The sequence below is a fragment of the Phascolarctos cinereus genome, unplaced genomic scaffold (genome assembly GCF_003287225.1).
Source record: "Phascolarctos cinereus isolate Bilbo 61053 unplaced genomic scaffold, phaCin_HiC Scaffold_3;HRSCAF=262, whole genome shotgun sequence".
In the NCBI taxonomy this organism is placed as follows: Eukaryota; Metazoa; Chordata; class Mammalia; order Diprotodontia; family Phascolarctidae; genus Phascolarctos; species Phascolarctos cinereus.
The window spans coordinates 91,962,871-91,978,264 of record NW_027555736.1 but is presented as its reverse complement, the minus strand read 5'-3'; the positions used below and the strand labels follow the sequence as shown (position 1 = coordinate 91,978,264).

The window sequence follows — 15,394 nt, the reverse complement described above, 5'->3', positions numbered from 1 at the left end:
GAGGAAAAATATCAGGGACATCAGAGCGGGAAGAGACTTACAGAAGGTCGATGGTAAGGAGAAGGGACACCAAAAGGAGATACAGCATAATCTCGAAGATGCTGGTTGAGGAAAGAATAGTCTTCGCCTGTCTGCTGAAAGCTGGATTTCGCTAACAGCGTTCAAGGAATGTTTCGAGAGTCATCTCCCCCACTCGGGGCGGAAAGAAAATGGAAGGGACAGACCATTTATTTATCTTCACCTAGCTGATCAGCAGCCCCAGGTTGCCTGTGAACTTCACGCAGCAACCATTTCACCTAGCACGTTCACTCTATGCGGGTTTCCAGGAAGAAGCACGCGGATTCTATTTCCACATATTACTTGTATACACCTTTTCGAACTGAGAGAGGAAAGAGCTTCGAGAGACGGGAGAGTTGCAGGCGATGATATGGAAGAGGAGGTACGGAGTGAGGTTCAGGGAGAAACTGCCCCCTTGGCTAGTCCCCCTCCCCCTAAGGAATATGTTCTTGCCTGGGAAAAGAATGGAACCTGGGACACCGTTATCTCCCCTTTCCCCGCCTCAGATGTAATACTAACTTCACTACTTGTTCTCGGTTGGAGAAAACGGCGCAGGTAGTAGAGAACTTTAGTTATCCGAAACTGGGCTGCCACGTTCGGTGCCTTCTTGCGCCTTTCTGCCCCTGTGGTTCGCGCACTGGGACATGACCGGTCCTCTGGTCTTTGGCCGCTCTTCAACTACTGGCCTGGAGGCGTGGCCGGTGCAGCCGAGAAGTGACTGGCGGGAGTGAGCCTTGTTCTCTATCTCAAAAGAGGAGGGGAAAACGAAGGATAATTTGTTTAAAGTGACCTTATGTCTGTTATGCAAGTACACCAGCTTCCCGGTTTTTTGTGCAGAAGATCACAGAACATCCACCACGCCGGAGCTGACTGATTTAGCTCTGAAATCTGTCCACACACACCGTCGCAGGGTGGGGTTTGAACTCTTGGCAGAAAGTATAAAGAACTGGGATTAGGTGGGTTAAGGGTAAGGAGGAGTGTATCTTTTTTTTTTGTCTTTGGGAGAGACTACCTCCCCTTCTCTCCCTCCTCCTCCACCCACCCTTGTTCAATCGCTGGGCATCTGGACTCTAGAGGGGGTGGGGGGGAGGTGTATGCAAGGATGGACTAGTTAGAACTCTGAAGAACTGGTCGCTCCAAACTTCCTTTGTGGGTTTGTGCCCGTGAGACCACTAGGGGGCGCTGCTCACACACCAATCTGGCTCTTCTGTTAGTAAGGTACTCCAGCAGACAGCCGCCTCAGTCGCAGAGAAGCGTAATGAGGCGGTAGGGCATTCATTTATTTGAGTGCCAACAGGAAATTTTTTTTAATTTCCCGTTTTCTTGCTTGTACCATCCCTCTCTATGTGTGCTGCGAAACTAAGAAAGTAGGAAACAATCTAGTGAAATGCAAACAGTTGATACCTTTATTTACGGAAGACCTTCTCTGGCTAATTTCACCAGTTTGGGAGTCCTTCTAGATACATCGAAGTCGATGCACACTTCATCTTTTAATACCCGTATTCCAGATTTATAGCATGCCATCAATACTCTATGACTCGTTCTATATAGCATACAGGTGAGCCCTGAGTTTGCGTCTCTAAATGCCTCAATTAATCAATCTTGACATACATGTATATTAGACACAAGGTGCTTCGCTTCTGCACTATGCCATATGTTACATACACACCAAATACAGCCCTTGATTACAATTCTTCCGGCAAGAAAGAGTTCGCTTCCATGTAGCCCAGATCTGGGAAAAGGAAGGAAATGGAAAAACAAAACAAGATCACGTTCTTGGAATCCCACCCTGGGAATCCTCTTGTTTGAGGACATGTCGGAAACCTAGGCTAGGGAGATTCCCTCTTCCCATAGCCTTGTTAGAAGTGCTCCATGGTTTGTAAAGGAGTGACCAAGAATTACAGCACTGGTCCCAGAAAAGACTACCTCAAGCCACGGTCTACCCTTTGCCTTGAAAATCTCAAGATTAGATTGTTGAGTACAAACTGACCCTCTGCTCAAAGAGTGCCTGGTGTCTACAAGGTACGTTTGCATTCATCTAGGGCGTACCCGCCGGCGAGCACACTTCTGAAGGTGCATGGGGTTTTGCGTGGTTCTGTTTATACTTCTCGGAGTTGGAAGACGCGACTTCGCTCGGATTCTATAAGATAGCCTCAGTCTCTAACTGCTCAGCACACCTTTAACCTTACTGGCTCAGGGCCGGCTTCGCTCTGATTGGACCCAGTCACCCTTACCAAGTCACCACGCACTCCCGCGCAGACAAGCAACAGAAATATGCTTTCACCTGCCATCGTGGGGTTAGACCCTTAAATCCTGGGACAAAACCGGGGTCGAGATTGGCCTGAGTAAGGTGAGGACAAAGGGGGAGAGTGGCGAAGTCTCCAAAGAGAGCTTTAGAGCGGAGCTAAGCTGCACCATCTAAGTCGCCACCTGTTAGTCTCCCGGGCTTCGGAAGAGGCTCAGGAGCGAGTCAAAATTGGCCTTCGAAGCACCTGAACTCAGAGAAGCAGCTGGACTGCGGGCCCTGAACTCTTCTAGTCCTGTGCTTTGACCGAGGCAAGAGGCCCCTGTCCTTTAATAAGTAACTCACCTTTTTGATTCGCTTGCGTGTCGCGGAGTCTTTAACTTGTGAACCTGTCCCCTGTGTTTCCGAGGTACAGACGCATGAATTACCATACATTACCCCCCATTTAATATGTGTTTAAAGGACTGAGAACCAGGGAAAATCTATTTATCGATATTTAGGGCTCATAAGAAGCGCATTAAACTGTGTGTTTAGTAGACTGATTGTCTCTCCTCCTGCTCTCCTCCCGCCAAGGCACACACGCTCAGCTCTCTCTCTCCCTCTCTCTCTTACACACACACACACACACACACACACACACACACACACACACACACACACACACGTACGTCTCACTCATGGGCCTCCCAAAGCCTCATATCAAGGAAAGCGAAACCAGAAAATCTGTGCCTTTTGGGGGCGAGTTTTGCATCAGGCTGGCCGCGGGTGAATAATTCACGTTGGAAAGAAGGCCGGGGATGATTTATAAACAACTCCCTTCCCACCACCACCCTTGCTGACCTCACAGTTGTGGGAAACACTTTGGGATGTTTTTAAGGAAGGGGCCTGGAGACAAGAGGAGCAAATGAAGCTCCCCTCACAAACACCAGCCTCCCTCCAACTCTACCCTGTTTTAAACCCAAATCATCATGACTTCGTCTCAAGTCCAGGAAAGGCTAGAGCAGGAAAGGTGCAAGGTTTTCAGGGGTCCATTCTTCTGGGGCTCAATGGCTGCACCACAGGATCAACTGGGTATCAGAGACCTTCTCCAGCGCAGGGGTGAGAATTTTAGAAAAGGCATTTCAGTGTCGGCTCTCATCCGTTTAAAAAAGGCTGGGACTGCTACGGACCCTTTGACTCTCAGTAATTCCTTTTCCAATTGCACAACCATCATTCCCCCTTCCCAACTTAACTCCACGACAATAATTAAAAACATATCCAAGGTTATTTGGGTCCCAACATCCTTGGGGTAGTCCTCGGTGCCTGGCTTCCAGATTCCATCTAGTTGAATTCATCTAAGCCCCTTGGTCAGCGATTAGTTTCCCAGAAGCTGGGACCTAGCGAGTCTGACATTCCCTCCCCGGAAATGGTTTAAAAATTTCCAAAACCTGGCTCCAGAGCCGGGGGACCCACGGCCAGCGGCGCTGACTCTCAAGATGACTGCAAGTAGGCAAGTTGTGAATCTGGAGGGGGTGGGAAGAGAATTTTTTTTTTCTCCAAATAAGATTTCCTCCAACCTTCCTCAGCCCAGACACACTCCTCAACTCTATAGGGTCCCCACAGCCTTGGCTCTACCGATTTACCTTCCCTGGACCTGGTTAACGTTGTGCGACCAACAGGCCCAACCAAGTTCTGTGTTTTTTCGATTCGAAAAACTATCGGGGGTTGAAAGCGTCCTACTTATGCCCCCCCCCGTTCATCCCAATACTTAGACTTACAAACTCTTTAGGATATTAATTTGCTTCTTATAACCCGGGCTTGGCCAGCGTTCTTCACCGCCTGTCCTCCTCCCCACCACCATACTTACATTTACAAACTTACACACACACATACTCCGAGTATAATGCCCTGGGTTTCATTAATTTTCTTTACTGTTCCTAACCAAACCAGAGAAGTTTGCGTTTTTGAAAGATTTCTCAACTTTGTATGATTACTGGGCAAGGGATAGTGGGATGGGTGAAGGTTGGGGCAGGGAGTTGGAGGCAGATGATGGGGAGATTTCGTCTTCTTAGGAGAGACTGGGGGAATCAGTTTTCCTGCCACCTGTCTTCTAGTCGTCCCCCCCTCCCCACACACAGGCCTCCCAAACACACATTCCAACCAACAACCAACACAACCATTCGAGTTGGAGGTTTCTTCGTCTAGGTCCCCCGTCCCAGGGAGCTGGGCCCAGTTTCTCAGTTAGCTCAGGCCCTCAAGGAAACCACCAGGTGCAGTCAAACTCCCTTGGGGGAGGGGCATCCCTGGGCAAAGGGTGAAACCTAGGACACGACCCCAGCTTGGCTCGCTCCGTGCTACGAATGAAACCAGGAAAGTGCAGGAGGGAGGGGGATTTACCCCAAAGAGACTACAGATTCTCCAGGCAACTGCTTTTTACCTACTAGCGTGGGTATGTACAAATGTGTGTATGAGTTATGTACAATAGGTGTATTTGCAAATCAGTGCTAGATAAAGAAATAGCCAAGTTAGGGGTGGGGTATGCAAGAACTTTTTAGCACAATACTCCAGTCATTAATGCGCTAGGATACCTAAGAGAAGACGGTTCCTAAATGTCCCACCTAAATATATGGTCCAATTTTCAGAAGGGATTTCCAAAGACAACACCCCCCATGCCAACACTAACAAAAATAAGTCAATAAACAAGCAAATAAAGAAAGGAGGGGAAATATGGGGGATAAGATGAGGTATGGGGTCACCCACAGGGCAAAAGAAAGAGATCCTCAGATAATCACTTTTAGAAGAAATGTGTATCCAGACACGGATGTTGTCGCCTCCTAAAAATGTGTATATCGAGTTGCTATTTCTGTCTTCTCCCCAGTTTCCCCTCCCGGTCTACTTTCTCCCAGGTTTCTCGGCAACCTATTCACTCAACACAAGCATTTCTGCGTCCTTAAGATAAATTACAACGCCTCGGCGTAATAGATTTAAAGTACGCCAGATTTTTTTTGTTATAATTAATTGTAAACGTGAAAAATACCTGCTGGTACTTCACTTTAGAAGAATGTAATTGGCAAAAAAAAAAAAAGGAAAAAAGAGGCGGCTGATGAATAGATAATAGATCTTTAACTACCAATAAACAGTAAGCTGCAGCCAGCAGCCTCGGGATGTGATCATAATTATTCCTCGGCGCGAACCAATGGGGATGAGGGAGCTCAGCCCTAAAATCATCCCAAAACCAAAGGCGAGCTCGAAAATACGGACAAGGTCTGGAGCCTGAGATCCAACTCACTCTCACTGTGCCTAGTCCTCTCCCTGACTGAAGCCTGAGATTCAACTCACCCTGCTCCTGGTCCTCTCCCAGACATAGCAATTAACAATCCAGGGTGGGGCATAGTGGTAGATACTTTAATAAATTACATTAGCAACAACAATAATAACAATGACCGCTAAGGCATAAACTGCTTCTACCTCCACAGTAGAGACTCTCTTTTCCCCAAAACTTTCGAAAGAAGCGTTTGTACGTGTGATGGTGGAGGGGGTGTGTGTGTGGAGAGTAGAGGTCGTAATCACCACCCAGAAGGAAAAAAAGTCTGATTTGATTAAGAGAAGCGACAAGCTAGCAGTAAGCTCTGGTTGCCCTTTGAAGGGGGTTGCACTGGTGTCGATCTGCCAACTACCTAACAGGGCAGGGTCTCTTGGACCCTCTCGGTCCCAGAGACACTTTGGAACACAAATTTGGAAAGGAGGGAGCTGGGTAACAGAGAAGGGGAGGGGACATCTCTGAGAGTTTACTCTTCGCCTAGGAGACAACATTAAGTTTTGCCCTCAGGAGGGGGATGGGGATGGAGAAATATAATAGTTTCCCCCACCCTTACCCCAAGCCAGCCCCCTTTAGCCCTCCCCATGCGTCCCATTCCCTCCTCCCCCGGGCTCAAGTCTGGAATGAGAAGCGGCGGAGCGCGCGGGAGGAATCTGTGCTCTCCTACCTGCCCCCGTGGCAGCTGGCTCGGGTTGGGAGGGGAAGCTGTGGATGGTGGCGGTGGCAGCGCCCGGCGGGGACTCTGTTGGGACCTGGGCGCCCCGGAGGGAGTGGTGGTAGAGGTGGAGGAGGAGGCGGGGGAGAGAGAGGAGAAGGTGGGGAAGGAGAAGGAGGAGGAGGAGAAAGAGAAGGAGGAGACGAAGAAGAAGGAAGAGGAGGAGGAGGGGACGAAGAAGGAGGAAGAGGAGGAGAAGGCGAAGAAACTGCAGCTGCCTCCGCCTTGGTGAGCGCTGGGAGAAGGCGCAAGAGCCGACGAGAGCAAGAGCAGCGGCTCAGGCAGCCTTCAACTCCGTTCCACTCCGGGCCCGGATCCAGCCCTCCAGGTTCCCAGCAGCTCGCCTCCCTCTGACGCACTTTAAAGAGTCTCCCCCCTTCCACCTCAAGGCGAGTAATAGCGACCAATCATCAAGCCATTTACCAGGCTTCAGAGGAAGCTGTTTATGTGATCCCCGCACTAATTAGGCTCATGAACTAACAAATCGTTTGCACAACTTGTGAAGAACCGAGTACATCCATGGATTGTCTTTGGACTTAGGGTGCCCTGCCCGCCTTTTGCAGAAGAGAGGAAACTTTTTTTTCTCCCTCGAGAAACTTTTTCCCCCCTTCTTTTCTCTGCCCGCAGCTCTGGGTCCCCCACGCTACCTCGCCAAAAAAAAAAAAATACCCCTCCCCATCCCAACCTGCAAACTCTTCTGGAAGGATTTTTTTTTCTTCTCTCATCTTTGGGTGCGTTCTGGTTCAAGATTCTCGGGCTCCTTCCAGTTGCGTTGCGTCTCCTCTCCCTCCCCCTCCCCCCCTTTTCTTTTCTTTTTTTCTTTCGACAGCACAACAAAAATATCATTTTTTTTTCCTCCCCGAAACTCGGCGTCGGAGCCAGCGCATTGCTGACGCTCCAGAGAGGGGGAGCCCCCAGGACTCGCTCGGCGGCGCAGCATGTTCCAGCCGGCGCCCAAGCGCTGTTTCACCATCGAGTCGCTGGTGGCCAAGGACAATCCCCTGCCCGCCTCGCGCTCCGAGGACCCCATCCGCCCGGCGGCTCTCAGCTATGCCAACTCCAGCCCCATAAACCCCTTCCTCAACGGCTTCCACACGGCAGCGGGCAGGGGCGTCTACTCCAACCCGGACTTGGTGTTTGCAGAAGCCGTCTCCCACCCGCCCAATCCCGCCGTGCCGGTCCACCCGGTACCGCCGCCTCACGCCCTGGCTGCACACCCCCTGCCCTCCTCGCACTCGCCCCACCCCCTCTTCGCCTCGCAGCAGAGAGACCCCCTCCACGTTCTACCCCTGGCTTATCCACAGGTACCGATATCTGGGCCACAGATTTCAAGGTACGTGCCACGTTGCCTAGGTCCCTGATCGCCTTTTCTGCTCCCCTATCCCCCTTGCTTCTCCAAGAGCCTGGCCTGGGCGCAACGAGATTAGGAAGGCGATGTTTTGAAAGGCCTTGGCATTTAACCCTTCCGCTTTTCTGGGATCCGGGATCCCGGGTTTGGAAGTCCTGCAGTAGGAAAGTTGTGCTCTTGAATGAAAGGAGAAAGAGAGCTAGAGGTTCTAGCTGCTTCCCTTTCTCCCTCCTCTTTCTCTCCCCGAAACGAGTTGACCCTTTTAGGGGAAGAAGGACGGAGAAGTTGTCACAGTCTGTAGAGGGGTTTAAAGTGAGGGGAGCTTGGGGAGCATTGGAGGGGAAAAGCCACCGCGTTCGTTGTGTGAAGATAAACGCAGGAAAAAGCTTCGAGCCAGATTGTTCTTCATCCACCCCCCCACCCCACCCCTCCACCCCAATGCTTTCTGTTGCTGCACCAGCTCCGGGGCTACATAAGGCAGCCACCCTCGACTGAGACAGCTACTTTTGCCTGGGTTTCGGTAGAAACTCTTTTACCTTGCACACCACACCTCCTTCAGTCGAAGTCTGACCACCACCCCACCACCCTGGCCAGAGTGTCTCATCACGTCGATACCAACCACCCATCGATAAAGACATTTTATTTCATTTAGATTTTTAGAGATGGAGGGAGGGAACTGGAAATAGATAAGGGTGGAATCATCTCCTTCTCTGGCTCTTGACGGCCACGTAAATTACAGCGCCCCGGAGCCACCGCAGAAAGGCGGGTTTGTTCTCGTTTATTGTTTTCCTTTCTTTAAAAGAAATTAACCCAGTTGGGAGATAAGGGCTAGTGAAGACTGTTTGGTTTTTTTTTTACAATTTCTTCTCCCTCTCTTTCACTCTCATTTTTCCCCCGGAGGGAGAGCGAGCGAGACCTCAACCGACGGAAAAGGATTTAGGTAACAAGAGTAATTAGTAATCAGATGAGGGAAAATAGCCACTTTTGAGGTCAGTCGATCAAAACGCAGTTGGCCGTTGATTAACCCTTAATGTCCCTGCTAACGGTTGGAGATAAAGGGGTATCACCCCCTTCGCCCCTTCACCCATCACATACATATTTTCCTTTAAAAAAAATGACCCGATATCTCCCAAACTCTGTTTGAACTTGACCGTTGAGTGTGGGTTTATCGTTTTGTGTGTTTTGGGCTTGGATTTACAATTCTTACTGAGATCTCTCACCACTACTCTCTACGGTTCTCCTAGTAAAGTTTGAGATTTCCCCTCCTAACTTGGCGAAATAACCAGGAACCCTCCAAAGGACAGACTTTGCAAACGGATTAACGTTCACAAAATAAAATGACACAAGCTTTCGATCACAACAATGATTTCTCCCGGTCCCTGGGAATTGGGAGCAGAAAGAGCTAGGAGAAAGGATAGTCCCAGCAGGCTGCTAAGATTAAATTTAAAATCTCCTCCCCGGGTACAACAATAGATTATCTGTTCTGTCCCCCCAACCCCCCACTATCTTAAGAACTAATAATAAAAATTAAAATAATAAAAATTAAAAACCCGACAATCGCTGAAAAAAAATGGGAATTGCAGCTTGTTACTTTTCCAGCTCGAGCGAAGAAGTTAAATCGGGGAAAAAATATATCACGTAGTCCCTTCCCAGAATGGGGGCCCCAGATGCTGGGGCCATAGTTCTTTTTCTTTTCCTAGGCTCGTGTGACAAGTTGAGAAACGGGGGAAGAAAAGAGGCAGGTCAAAGGGAGTGAGCAAGAGAGCTGAGTGAGCTAAGAGCACAACAGGCTTCGGCAGTAGCTTTGCCTTTGACTGAAATTCGAACAATCTGAACCGACCAGACCCTGTCCTCCTGAGCCGGGCTTTGGGCTAGGGCCGATCCGAGTCGTATGCCAGGCCAAAACCCGAGGGATTTGTAGGAAGTTGGGGACGGGGATGCTTTGAGAGCTGAGTGGCGTTTGGCGGTAGTGTACCCCACTTTCTCAGCTGTGGAGACTAGGCAGGTTCATCAAGTTAGCAGGTCCCAGCTTTGGGCCAGATCGAGCCGGGTTGTGGGCTGTTTACGGCCAGGCACTTTGGTTGTAGTGCTGCAGAAGAAAGGAGAGGACCAGGCCTCTTTGAGTCAGTTCGTTTTATTCTGACTTTTAAAAGATGGCATGAGTTACAAGATATTCCTCTCTTTTTCCTTCCCCCATCCCCAGGCAGGGTCGTCAATTTATTTATCGTGATCCTTACTTCTAATAACCCGATTGTTTCAGTTTTGCTCTAAGGAGAGCTGGTGTAGGTCCTGCTTTCCCCCTCTTTCTTTTTTCCATTCTTTCAGAACTCCCTGCTCCAATGAAGCAATTGTTTTGTTTTGGGGGGCGAGGGTGAGTGGTGGGATGGGAAAGGAAGAGAAGAGTTATCTCCCTGACTTATGGAAAAGGCTGCTTGGTCCCTTCGAAGCCCATCCTGTCTTGATGACAGTAACCCCTAGGGAGGGGTAAGGGGAAGAAGCCTGTGTTCCTAATGCAAGCTTTGCTGTTCCCTACCCCTCAGGAAATGAAACGAGCCCGGAAAGCTTCCTTTTGCACAATGCCTTGGCCCGAAAGCCCAAGAGGATCCGTACAGCCTTCTCCCCGTCCCAATTACTGAGACTGGAACATGCCTTTGAGAAGAATCACTATGTGGTGGGAGCGGAGAGGAAACAGCTGGCCCACAGCCTCAGCCTCACGGAAACTCAGGTAAGAGAGGCTGCTGGAGTGGCATAGAGTCCCACTTGCGGTGAAGATGGTCGATCCGTGGTGCTCAGGCATGCCAGAAAAGAGAAGGGGCAGACCTGTTCTGTTCTCCTGGTCCTAGGTAGTTTTACGGGTTTGTGTGTCTCAAATGGCTCAACTCCACTGAATGAGGCCAGCTTCTCTGAAATAAGGCAGGCTACTCTAAAATCGCCAAGAAAAAAGAATCCGGCACCCAGAGGGGACATCAAGGAATCTCGGTGGAATTCCGATTGGGGTAGCGTGGGAAGTGCGCTGAGCCTGACTTGCAGGGCTGTGGAATCTCAGAGATTTTTTAGTTCAACCGCTTCATTTTAGTGAGAAGAAAAATGAGGTCCAGATTTGGGATGAGCCGGTGCTCACATTTAGGCAGCTTGGAGTTTGGACGATCTGGACTGCCTCACGGGTCAAAAACGCTTTCCTTTTTACTTTTTAAAAAATTGTTTGTTTAGTTTTTGTTGTGTTTGTTTAAGGCTCTGAGAGCGAGGGCCTCATTTGATTTCGATTCACTAGGGAAGATTAGTGACTTTCGTGGTTTGCGGGGTGTCAAAGTGAGTCTTGGAATTCACAGAGATTGATTAGAGAGGGTTTTGTCTTGTATGTATTTATTTTAAAATCTGGTAATTCGGGCAGAGTGTTGAATTCTTCCTTTCCCGTTTCCCCTCCCCCATTGGCCTAGCTCTACCAGTCCCTGGAAAGCTAGCAAGAAGGCAACGGATTGTAATAAGGATAAGGCTGACTGGGGCTACAGGAGAATAGGCCACAGATGAGTGGTTGGTTCGTCTGAGTAACCAGAGGTTGTGTTGGCAAGAGGCAACCTAACAAATGGGGTTTCAACTCCTTTCCGGAGCCCAGAATGGCAGTTATTTACAGCACGGACAGATTACTTCACTCAGTCTGTAGAAGCAAGCTTTGCCTACCCGGGCACGGAGTGGGGTGGTGGAGTGTGCAGGGCAGGGAGGAAGAGATGGCTCTGGTAGGGTGGCTTTGGAACTGATGGCAACGGACCCTGTAATGTTGGAGGACACAGCATCCCCCTTTCGGAGAGGAGACTAGGAAGACACCAGTAGCTTTGGAGAGTAAGTAAAGGAGGAAAGAGAGAACGAGAAAGCGAAGTTTGAAGTGGAGTAGGCATCCACGCTAATTCAAGAGTGGGTTAAATGTAGACAGCCCAAGAAGTGTGAGTTTTTTCTTGTTTGGGTTCGATAGCTCAGGGTTTGTTTGTTTGTTTTTTAGTTCAGGGTTTGTAGAGGAGCAGTGATCTGCCTCCCTCTGCCTCTCCCAACTGACCGATGCTCTTTCTGCTCCGACAATTCTGTCCAAGCTGTATGGCCCTTTCGGGGGCTTACATCTCTGGAAGCGTGTTACCTATCAAGGACCCAGATCACAGGTGGAAGAGACTCCATCCTCCAGAGTGGGGCCATTTGAGTGGTTTCGCGCCCCAAGTGCAGCGGCTGCTGGGGATTCTGCTTTTTATATCATTTCCCCCTCCCCCATTTTGTTAGTGGAGAGAGAGGGAGCTGAACGGTCTCCCCCCCCCCCCCGCTCCTCTCCGCCTTCATAGACCTTGGGCCTGGGGGGGGTGGGGGCTAGCTGCTGTCCGAGCTGGGACTAGGGCTGGGGGTTGGGCCTGGGCAGGAGGCGGGGGCCAACTACAGTAAGCTGTACTGTACTATAGAACCACTAGGCTAGTTCAAAGTTCTCGTAAACAGTAACGTTTTCTGGGCGGATTAAGTTGTAACACTTTTTTTTTTTGAGACGATAAGAGGTTGAGGCTTTTGTTTTAAAATGTCCCCCGGACAAAACAGAACAGGGGATCTCCACTTTTATGAGGTTCTCGGAACAAGGCACAGCTCCGGCTTATTTCCCCCTAGAAAGCTGTATTTAAGGTGGTCTTTGTCCAGCCTGATTCCGACGCTGGTTGGAGTCTTTTGTCTTGGTGTCAACCCCCCGATCTCGACAAACGGGCTCCCTTTGGAGAGCAGCGTGGAGAAATGAACCATCCTCCCCCTCAATTAGCAAACTAAAAGCAAATTAAACTCACCCTTGTTCCCGCTCAGCTTTTTAATGGGAGACTTTTGGGGAATATGAAAATGCGGGGAGAGAGGGCTAGGGGACTGGTTTCGATGGGGTTAGGCTCGGAGGAGGCAGTGAGAAAGCCTGAAGCTGAGGCGATTTGATGGCACTGCAGCCGCTACTCTGGCTGACTTTGCAGGAGGCTTGGCTAGATATCCTCTGCTCCTACACCCAACCAGAGTTTAGATCAGAGACTCAGATAGTGGTGTTGGTGACGATGATGCTAATGGTGAGAACAGCAGGAGGTGAGAAGACGTTTATGGTCTTCATTTTGCCAGAGCTTGTCCCAGCTTTGCAGGCTACGAACTTCTGGATTGATCCTGCCTTCTTAGTCTGTCTGAAGAAGAAAGAGCAAAGGGGCCCCAGGCATGTTTTCAATCATTTGGGCTTGATTCGGAACCAATTTCCCAGTTTCCTTCAGATGAGATGAGGGGCCATCGAGTCTGATTTGTTCTGGCCTGGAGTTCCCAAGCTTTCGAACAACTGGCATCTTGAATTTCACTGTTTACAAAAGGAGACATCCTGAAACCTCTCATAGGAACAGGGGAGCTGCTAAACCCAACAGAAGCCCCGAGTACAAGGTGTCACCAGGGCCTGAACCTACATTTTGCTTCTGCGGAGTGATATTCTCTCTCTCTCTCTCTCTCTCTCTCTCTCTCTCTCTCTCTCTCTCTCTCTCTCTCTCTCTCTCTCTCTCTCTCTCTGTCTTCTGAATGTTTTCAGTTTTGAACCACTTTTCATGAAAAGGCACCTTTGGATCTGAAACCTGGGGGCCGCTCTTCCCCTTCCCCAGTTCCCTCACCGTTCTTCCTTCTCACCTCTGACTCACCCTAAACTTCTCCTCAAAGGGTGGAAAAAATACCTAAATGAATAGAAGTCTAAAAATAGTGACCTCAGGCCTATGCTAAGCAGTTGAACCTATATTTAGGGTTCAGCGTCCAAGTGTGGAGAAAATAATAAAAAGCATATTGAACTCTTGAAAGAAAGAAGAGCAGCGGGGGTTTCTAGTTTACGTATTTTCATTCTTTTTTCCCTAATTTTTTTTAAAGCCCTTTCATATTTTTGAAGGCGTGATGTCCAGTTGTTACTTTTCAGCACCCAGTTTCGAAAGCACCCTGGGCTGCGGAATGCCTTAACTGTTGTGCAGGAAGGCTTTACTGACAAAAGAGACTTCGGAGTGGCTGGAAAGGGGGGCGCTGTCCAGTTCCATCCCTGCTGTGTTAGCACTGAGCTGGAAGCAGGCCGAAGTATCCTTTTCCTCAGGTGTTCCCTGGGTGAGGGAACCAAGTCATCATTAACCCAAGAGTCTCACCCCAAAGGATAAGAAGAGGGGAGAGTCTCTGTCTGTCTCTCTGTCTCTCTCTCTCTCTGTCTCTCTCTGTCTCTCTCTCTCTCTCTCTGTGTCTCTCTCTCCCTCTCCCCTTTCTTTCTCTCAAAAGATAACCCAGCTAAGTATGTAGGTGCGTGTTTTAAATTTATCTTCTTAATCTCTCTTTAAGGGGAAGGGGACAAACTACCACGAGGGAAACTAACCCAACAATCTCTGCTTCTCGCTGTAGGTAAAAGTATGGTTTCAGAACAGAAGAACGAAGTTCAAACGTCAGAAGCTAGAGGAAGAGGGTTCGGATTCTCAACAGAAGAAAAAAGGGACGCATCATATTAACCGATGGAGAATCGCTACCAAACAGGCTAGTCCAGAGGAAATAGACGTCACATCAGATGATTAAAAACAAAAACAAAAACAAAATCCCACGCAAACAAAACTGAGATATAACAGAGACAGAAAAAGGAGAAGAATAAAAACAAGCAAGCAAAATCCAACAAACCACAAACACACAAAGAGAGAAGGTGGCACTTAGAAACTTTCCAGCAGAAAGTGTTAAGGATCACAACCCAAGGCAGAGTGGAGACTGAGGAGAAGGCTGCTTCATCAGCATGCAATTCTCGTCTAAAGAGGCAGGAGAGAGAGAGAGAGAGAGAGAGAGAGAGAGAGAGGAGAGAGAGAGAGAGAGAGAGAGAGGAGAGAGAGAGAGAGAGAGAGAGAGAGAAAGGGGAGAGAGAGAGAGGTCCAAAATGTGGCATGGCCGACCCGGCTCTGACAAGGGGAGCTGTCAGTCAAAAACCAAACCATCGAGACAAGATGATTGACAGGTATTCCGTTTATTGCAGTCCACTTTAAATATGATAATGATAATAATTATGATAAAAATAACCAACCAGGCACAAGACATTTTTTGCACTTCGAAGTTTTCCGCTCTTTAAAAATAATGATAGTGATAATAACAATCGAAATTCCAGATCCAGCCCAAACCCCACACCTGTTTCAGAAACTTGAATTGCATGTACCAGTTGTTGGGCAAACGGTGTCTAAAGACAGAAATTGAATCGTGTCTTTTTTCCTTTTTAAGACAGGTCTGTGTGCTTTTTAATTTCTATTTTTATGAGAAATGTACAGTCTGTAAACATTTATTGATAACTTCTGACGTCAAAGTGGTTGTGACAGCTAAATGAAGTAGCCGTTCACCAATAGTGGTCCTCTAAAGAGAAAAAAGAGATGAGAGGGGAGGGAGAGGCTGGAAAGGGGCTTGGGGTGGTGGGGGGAGGGTGAAGGAGAGAAATCTTTACTTTTGCTGGAAAAAAATTAAATCCTGGTGTGTTTTTTTTTAAATTTTTTGACATTCCCTTTCTGACCATCTTGAAGCTTAAAACAGGCGTGAATTTAAACTTTGGTGGTTGAAGAAATTGGCAGAGTTCAACCATTTGAAGTGGTTATTCAAAACTTCTTTAAAATGCAAAAAACAAAAACAAAAACAAAACAACAAAAACAAAAACAAAAACAAAACCCAAACTCAAGGACTGTAGAGGGATGATGTTGAGTGTGGCAAATATCGGGCGGC

General features: G+C 48.6%; 1 protein-coding gene and 1 long non-coding RNA gene across 4 annotated transcripts in view; one reads left to right on the top strand and one right to left on the bottom strand.

Annotated features, from left to right (window-relative positions):
• The window catches only part of LOC110209557 (uncharacterized), a 72,310-nt gene extending 65,849 nt beyond the window's left edge, over positions 1-6,461 (bottom strand). For all 3 annotated transcript variants that reach the window (XR_013485246.1, XR_013485247.1, XR_013485245.1), the window contains exon 1: positions 6,268-6,461. This is a non-coding gene — a long non-coding RNA (uncharacterized LOC110209557). The remainder of the gene's footprint in view (positions 1-6,267) is intronic.
• Positions 6,462-6,882: 421 nt separating this feature from the next.
• Positions 6,883-14,487, top strand: EMX2 (empty spiracles homeobox 2). Its single transcript, XM_020988183.2, is given in 4 exon segments — positions 6,883-7,586; positions 7,588-7,648; positions 10,204-10,388; positions 14,057-14,487. Coding segments are annotated over 4 exon segments (747 nt in total). The 5' UTR covers positions 6,883-7,253; the 3' UTR covers positions 14,225-14,487.
• The last annotated feature ends 907 nt before the right edge of the window (positions 14,488-15,394 follow it).